General features: G+C 47.5%; 1 protein-coding gene across 2 annotated transcripts in view; it reads right to left on the reverse strand.

Moving 5' to 3' along the window:
- The window catches only part of IGF2BP1 (insulin like growth factor 2 mRNA binding protein 1), a 46992-nt gene extending 39543 nt beyond the window's left edge, over positions 1 to 7449 (reverse strand). Inside the window, exons 1-2 of one of the 2 annotated variants that reach the window (XM_059878052.1) lie at positions 6975 to 7449; positions 5757 to 5817 (exon numbers count right to left, since the gene is read on the reverse strand). In XM_059878052.1, coding sequence (XP_059734035.1) covers positions 5757 to 5817; positions 6975 to 7149 — 236 coding nt within the window. In that variant the 5' untranslated portion in view covers positions 7150 to 7449. The remainder of the gene's footprint in view (positions 1 to 5756; positions 5818 to 6974) is intronic. The other variant, NM_001192454.2, reaches the window with a different exon arrangement.
- Between the last annotated feature and the right edge of the window lie 834 nt (positions 7450 to 8283).

The following is an 8283-nucleotide window of genomic DNA, read 5'->3' on the forward strand; positions in this document are numbered from 1 at the left end:
AGGTTCTTCTACTAGAACGCAGTTAACAAACCAAGGACTGGACATCTCCCTGTTAGTGCTGCTATCACAGGCGCCCTCCTGGATGATTGTTTTCCAGCCAAATCAAATCAATTACCAAAAAAGCATACATTTCGATCCCACGTTTTTTCAAGGACAGACCTTTTATTTCTTTTGACAGACATTTTAAAAGGTATGGACTGGACACAAATGGAAATGGTATGCAAATCTGATATTAACATGGAGTCAAACACTTGGTTGATCTCCACAGCCTCACCAGTGGCCAACTGAAAGACCTGTTGTCAATCACTTACAACTAAATAAAACCCATGGTAAATCCTCTGGTTACTATTACTCCCTTTGTTATTGTTTCAGTCAGCCTTTGGGAGGTAGGGACACACAGTCCATCTACTAAAGAGTAAATATTATCCCACTCTGTTAACTCTTCAAGGTTCTATGCCCCATGGCTAAGGGCCTCAGGTCTATGGGACAGGGCAGCAACTAGAGGCACTTCCATTTTCTCTCCACCTCTCTCATCCTCTTTTTCCCCTGACTCGCTCTTTTCCTGTCTCCTCTGCCTCTTCACTCCACATTCACCCACCAGCCTTTAGCTTTTGCCTTAGAATGGAAAGGTCTTGAGACAGCGCGGGCGCTGGAAGGTCTGCACCATGGGGCCTGAGACCTCTCCCCGTGTGGAAGCCCGGGTAAGCCGCCGCGAGGTTTGGGATCTGGGGGCTCCCAGGACCAAGACGAGGCTGTGGGCCGACGACTCGCAGCCAGGGGTCTCAGGGACCCTGGGAAAGGAAGCCCTCCTCGGAGACCCAGGCCTGCGTCTGTTCCCGGGCAGGGGCTGGCTCACAGGCAGGCGGGGGCCCCTGCGCGGAGCGGGCAGAGATTGCGAGGCCGGGGCTGGGCTGGGGCTGCGGCGGGCGGGGAAGGGTTAGGGCAGCGGGGCCGGCGCGGGCTCTCCAGGAAGCGCCTCCAGCGCCGCCTCGACTTTCTCTGCTTTTTGAAAAAGCAAAGGGAAGGCAGGCAACTCCGAAAGCAAAAATCGCCTTGCCCTGGGCTGAATCTAACACCGTCTTCTAAACCTGGTGCCTGAGAGCCCCTCTCCCGTCGGTCGCTGTGCGCCTCCGGCCGCTCCTCTTTAAAAGGGAAGCGGGCAATCCACCCCAACCCCCATCTCTCTTTCTTTTTTTTCCCCGTCTGGAATTTCCAACCCAGGACTAACTCGTCTGATTTTTCCAGTCTCCCCTGCTGCTTTTTTCCTCCCCTTTTCTCTCCCAAACACTCCCATCCCAAAATCTAAGCTGCACTTTCTGGAAGGCATTAGCCACATTTTAAGAATCTTTTAAGAGGATGGGGAGCGAACAAGAGGGAATTTAAATTCTAACAGTTGGCAAAATGTCTGTTCTTCAAACGCCTTTGCTTCATACATTTATTCTAATGACAACATGACCAACACCAACACCCCCCCACACACACACACAACACAAATCAACACACGTATAACCAGTCTATATCTCTTCATCACAAAAACCCTTAAACGTCTACAAATAGCACTTAGGTCTCCTTCTTTTCACTTTAAACCAGATCTGGAAAAAAAAATTAGTTTAAAAATTTTATACTCACAAGCCTATCTCAATGGTATCTTTGTCAACTGACTTGTTACACATTATAGAATAAATAAGCTCAAAAAAACGAGGCTTAAAAGTACTCAAACACATAAAGTATGATTCAAATGACATATATTAAGGTAATTTTAAAAGATTAGACGCTCTGAAGCTTTGAATTAAGATTCTTCCAATGGTTAACGTAACAATGTTTTGCTCTTGTTCCAGCAAAGTCTATGCCATTACAATTTTACATTTGGAGCAGTTAACTATACTTTGAATAAATCAGTGATGGGAATTACAATTCTTCCACCTCTTTACGCAAAAGTTCTCCATCTGGGAAACCATTAAAATTTCATCTACTTTGGGTTAGAAAGCCAAGGGTTCTGGAAACCTACAGCTCTTCCAAAGGACAGTCTTATACCACTGTCTTTAGGAAAGTCATTTTCAAATACCGAGCACTAAACGCTAAGTTAAGGATTTCTCTAGCAGTGAAAAAAATTAATTTGCAAACATTTACTTTCTAGGTGACAATTAAAATGCAAAGAGTGAATTGCTTTCCACCTTTCCTCCAAACAGTGCAGAAAAATTAAGAATCAACTGATTTTTTTCAACTTATTTAAAACTCAAAAAAACTGCTATTAGTTAAGAAAACCTTTTTACTAAAAGTGTCAAACTATTTCTACTTTCAACTTACTTGTTGAAGACCTGGTCAAATGTACCTTTCAGCTATAACCACTATGGCAAAAGTGCCTGCAAATACTCCCAACGCTAGTACTTTTCCTCCTTTGAAGTTATTTTTCTTTTTAAGACATTCCCTTGTTTCTCTTATAATTCATTTCAGCCCATAAGAACAATTTTCCTTAAAGGCAAACCCATTCCTGAAGGCAAAATTTTTGTCTGTTTTGAATACATTCAGTGATCCAATTATTTCTTCAGCATCTCCACAAATCACTTAAAAATATTTGTTGCCATTCACAAGCCATCCCTTTACAGAGATTTTTAAAGCAACCAACTTTTAAAAATTAAACTGTAAAATCAGAATAAAGTTTGAATACATACTCTTCTGAGAGTTCTCACACTTCATTTGGCTGGAAGACCATTTTTTGTGTGTTTTTTGGTAGTTAGAAATATAAGGGAAAGTATTCAATTAGCCCACCTCATTTTAAGTCAGAAAAAACAACACTAACCTGCCTAATAAAATCAAAGTCTTCATCTTGAACACATTTCACCTATAGAAATGGAGTACATCTTTTCTTTTTTTTTCCTTAACAACACCTTTTATTTTGATGACACCAGTTGACAGGAGGTATGCTATCTTTAGGCCACATTCCTCTAGAAAAAGTCACACACAGTGGTCAATTAAACAAAAATTTAATTCCCTTAAAAAATTAAGGAATTTTCTTCCAAAATACCCAAGTCTCATTAGGATGATACCCTTTTACCTTCACTACTCAAGTGTCTCAAATTTAAAAATAAATAAATACAAATGCTTTCCACAATTGTTTCTAAAATGCTTTTGCTTTCCCTCCTTTGTCTTAACACTTGGCAGTAAATTTATATAAATTCTCAACAATAAGCTGAAACTCTTGACTAAAATTCCAACACTGACTTAGAGGTCATTTGGAAAGGTGATCTCAAGAGAAATTTAATGCCATTCATCTAAAAAATTCAATTTAATGTTTTCAGTTTAAATGTATAGCGTTCATTCTCTTGAGTTCTTAAAAAGGAACAAACTGTATTTATCAAATAGATACAAGATTAAAACAAAATATATTAACACTTCAAAATCAGTTACTCAGAGGGAACTGCTAAAAAATATTGTATCTTTTGCTTGCTAAACCCCACCCTCTAAAAACAAAAACAAAACAAAACCAAAAAAACCCCAGGAACTAGGTTGGGAGGTTTTTATGAATCTCTTGGAAATCTTTAAAGCCATAGTTCATTTGGAACTGAGTACATCAAGAAGAGTTTTCCTCTATTTTTAAACTGTGAAAACAATATATATATACACACACACAAACACACACACACACCACATATATATATATGCACCATTGTTCATTTTGCTTAAAATACATTCCGTCATAGTTAATTAACTAGTTCCTGTCCTATACATCCACAAAACTAAAAAAGCCAGGAACAAACCAACTGAAGAAATAACTTTTCAGACAGACTGAAAACACATACCACAACATGCCTCCTCAAAGAACACAAAATGATAGAGCAAACCGACTTCAGGAAAACAAACCTTTTTTTAAATCCTAAAACTTCAAAAATTGATTCACTCTAGAAAAATGAAGTGCCTTACCACCACTCAGAGGAACAAAACACAACTGACTCAATGTTTGTGCTCAAAAATTGTTTCAGGAAGGGGGGAGAACACACAAAACTTTGAATATGGGTGTGGAAAGAAGATTTTGTACCCAGTCCTCACAAACCCCACCCTTTCCCAACTCAAAGAAGCCCTCAGTAATACATTTTGGAGGGAACAAGAAGCAGCCTAAAAATGGCTTTAAAGCAAGCAGATGGCTTAGGAGAAAAGATCCATAAAATACAGAGCACCATGAAAATTAAAATATAAATGTTTGGAGTTCCATTTCATCACATTTTGCTATTTTTCTTGCTTTTCACTTCATTCCCTTTAAAATTTAAACCATCCTTTAAAGCAAAAGGAAAAATTCCACATATTTCAGAATTCCAGTTATTCTGGTTATTTCCCATCAACAAGTTTCAAACACTCAGCTTTCAGTTCAAAAATCCACTATCTTCTCAGTAAATCTACTGATGTCAGTGTACATACTTCTCTTAATCCCATCTCCAGGAAATGCTTCCAAATAATAAATAACACTTCTTTTTCTTTCTTCTGATTTTATTGCCTCTTTATTCCTTAACCCTAATTGCCTTTCCAATAACAGAGTATTTCAAGCACTGGAGATTAAATCACAAGTTCTATAAACATAGTTACAAGTCATATTGATCATCTATAGATACAATAGTTCCATGTTACTTAAATATCTCAAGCTAAAGCACTGAACAGATTTTTCTCACATTAAACTTTGTAGATCCTCTTAACTGCCTTCAAAAAAGCACAGTCACCCACCTCCACCCTCCCACCCAGAAAAAGCCAGGGACTATCCTGAAATGCAGCAAGTTTCCAGTTGAAATGACGGGGGGAAAAGATCAAAGATTTACTGGGGACTGCAACACGAGAGAAAATTCTGCACTGTCAACACGTTTAAAGTGAGGTTTGCAGAAAGACTCTGCCCTTATACTTCCCAGCCAGAGTTCAGTGAAAGATATGAACCATGAATCAGTTTTGGGGATAACATGACAGACGTACCCCCTTTGCTAAAGAGAGAACAGGAAGGTACTGGAACAGTCTCTTTCTTACACACTTATACACACACACACCCATTCATCCAGGGAGTTCTAGACCCTCCAAAGAGCCCCAGCTCACAGCCTGAACACAAAGCTCTCACCCCAGATGGTCCCCTTGTAACAATGGACTGAAGGAGTGGGGGTGGGGGGCTCAGAAAGGATAGTACAGCCAAAGCGTATTTGCAAAATCCAGTTGGAAGGGGAGGACTAGGTCTGAGGGGAGGGACTAGATAGGGGTCTGTGAAAAAAAAATTATGCCTTTGCCTGTTGCAGAAATATAAAGCACAAGCATAGAATTCTTTAGGGGCCAGGAACTCATTCCACTTCCCTTAGGAAGTCAGAGGGGACCCCTCTCCCAATTCACTTAAAAATTATGGTGAGAAGGGTGGAAAAAACAGGCCTGCTAAAAAGTTGCTGAATGGCCATGAGTCTAAACTCTTTTTAAAAGATTTTTAGCTTCCCTACAAAAATAGCCCCACACACCCGAACAAACTCCACAAGGTTTCTCCCCCATTGATCTTTTCCCCCTTTACTTCTCCAAGTAACATCTCCTAGTCCACCCCAGCCCCAGCTTTTTTTTTTTTACAAGCTGTAAACCACCCATTACAAGATCTTAGCCAATCTTCCCTCCCTGCCCCCAACATCCGGAGTTCGGGGTGGGAAGGCCAGTAAAGGGTTTCTTCCCCTGGAGACAGGATGGACCCCTAAACACAGCCTCTCAGCATCCCCAGGCTGACCCCTCCCCAGAGAAGAGCTCATTCCTACCTTTGTTTTTTGGGGACGGAGTGTTCAATCTCTAGGCGTTTTCCTTGCAGCTCCACTTTCCCTACAGATTAAATTGAAAAAGACAATATGAGGGCTTGGACAGGGGGTAGGGGGCGGGAAAAGGAAGGAGAAAGACACTAGGGTGATTCAGGGGTTACTGGGATTTGAGATTTTCCTAGGAATCCAGGTAGTGGGTTCCGCAGCCGGATGTGAGAAGGTCGCTGGAGGAATGGTGGACTCTATAAATTCATTATCGTGTTTTCTGAATTTGTGTTTTGTTCTCTCATTGAAGCTAGCTGAGTAGTGGACGGCTCTGGGAGCCGGATTTGGGAGAGATGCGAGGGCGTCCGTGTGGGCCGGCTACCTTTACAGCTCCCAGATGTGGGGAGAGGGGGCCGAGAAAGGGCTCCCCGTTTCTCCTAAAGTGTGTGGCGGGGGGTGGGGAGATGGGGTGCAGAATGAAACTTTATTTTCCTGCCTAGCCAGGGAGAAGGGCTTCGGGTGGCGGGGCGGTCACCTGTCGGGACCGGCCCGGAGGCGAGGCCTGGGGGAGCGGAGCGGGGCCCCGCGGGAGGGTCCCCGGCGGCCGCGGCGCGCGCCTCTCGGCCCAGCCTGGGTCTCGGGAAGCAGCATGGCGACCCGCCGCCGCCACCGCGCCACCCCGCTCACGCCCCACTTTCAAATCAAAATGGCTCAAGCCCCGGGCCCTGGGCGGGAGGCGGGACCCCGCCGCTCTCAGGTCGAGCCCGAAAGCTGCAGTCCCCACGGAAACCCTGGAGATCAGGAGCCGAGCGAGGACCCTTCCCCGCCCGGAAAGGCCTAGGGCGGAGGAAGGGGAGGGAGTGCTGGGGCGGGCGGGGGCGGGGGGGCGGTGTCCAGCCTCGGACACCGAGGGCCTGACTTAGAAGGACGCCCACGCGGGGGTCGTCCTGGTGGCGAGTCCCCCCTCCCCTCCTGCCAACGGGGGCTCCCGCCCCGTCGGTGGAGGGGTAAAGGGATCACCTCACTAAAACCTCCAGCTCTTCATCTCGGGCTGGGAGGGACCGGCGAGGGGTCAAAAGGGGAACCGAGAGGGCGTCGGAGGAGGTGGGTGGAAGTCGGTACCCAGGCCAAGCCCCGCAGGCCGGGAGCAAAGAGGAGTTGGCGGGCAGGGGAAGAGGAGGAGCAGGTCCCCGTTGTTCAGGCGGTGCTTTCTCCGGGGAGGGGGTGGACTCTTACCCGAGAAAGTTTCGATGGCCTTCATCGCCCAGTGCTCGTCGGGGCAGTCCACGAAGGCATAGCCGGATTTGACCAAGAACTGGCCGCTGTAGGAGATCTTGTGCTCCGCAAACACTTTCTCCAAGTCCGCAGGGGTCACGCTCTCGTTGAGATTGCCGATGTACAGCTTGTTCATGGTGGCGGTCTCGGGCAGGACGCGGTCCCGGGCAAGGCCGAGCGGACGGGCGCGGGCGGCGAGCCTCCTAGGCCGAGGCGGGAGGCGGCGGCAGCAGACACAAACTTTCTTTGCACCCCACCCCTCAAGTTGTCCGGAGCCGGGGCGGGGAGGGCGGCCGGAGGGCGCGCAGAGGTCGCGGGAGAGTTCGGGGAGGCCCGGGAGAAGTGCCCGCGGCGCGCTGGGAGGCGGACGACGCGGCGCGGCTCCTTCCCTTCTGTCCGAAACCCCTCCGAGCGGGCTGGTGTGTCACGTTTCTCCGCGGCCGCCCTGGCGCCGCCTCTAAATAAAATCGACTTGAAAAAAAATGGAGCGGAAAAAAAAAAAAAAAAAGGCAAAGCCACGTGGTGAAAGCCCCCACCCACCCTGCAGGGGAAGACCCCCGACGCCTCAGGGCCCTTGGGCCCTCCAATCCAGCCCAGCCCACCAAACTCCCACCCGGGGGGGGTGGGCTCTCAACTCACCCCCCGGGTAAGCTGGGTAGGAGGGGGCTGCTTTCGTGTAGCTCTACTTGCCCCCTCCCCCTTCCAAGAATCTGGCCCCTAGGGAGGCGCCCCGCCCCCCCCACACACCCATCCCCCTACCCGGGCCCTAGCTGGGGGAGGGTGGTCCAGCCCAAAATCTCCCTCCTCTTACGACGTTGGGTAAAATGTGCGGTTATTTTTCATTCAAGTGGTCTGGGCTGGGGGGGAGTTTGCCCACCCTACCCCAGCTAACTGCTAGCGACTGACAGGCGGGGGACGGCCGAGAGAGACAAAGAGAACGAGGACTCTGGGGTCTTCAGGAGGGGGTCGCGCGAGCCGGTGATTTCAAAAGAAAGGCGCTTTTCCCCTAGATCTTTAATAAGTGTGTGTGCGGGGCGGGGGGGGTGGGGTGGGTGGTTCTCGGCCTCCCCTACCCCAGCTCTAGGAGACTCCCTCGCCTCGGGGAGTCCGGGACTGAGGGGCCCCGAGAGCGCGGGACTGGGAAGCTGGAAAACACGGGGGATCGCAGCTGGAAACCAGGGATCCGCAGAAAATCGTGTTTCGGGATTCCCTCGGGAGAAAGGATGGCTCACACTCGGGGTTCGGCTGTTGAACTCTAACGTCTCGGGGT

This window comes from Bos taurus, chromosome 19, assembly GCF_002263795.3.
Source record: "Bos taurus isolate L1 Dominette 01449 registration number 42190680 breed Hereford chromosome 19, ARS-UCD2.0, whole genome shotgun sequence".
NCBI lineage: Eukaryota > Metazoa > Chordata > Mammalia > Artiodactyla > Bovidae > Bos > Bos taurus.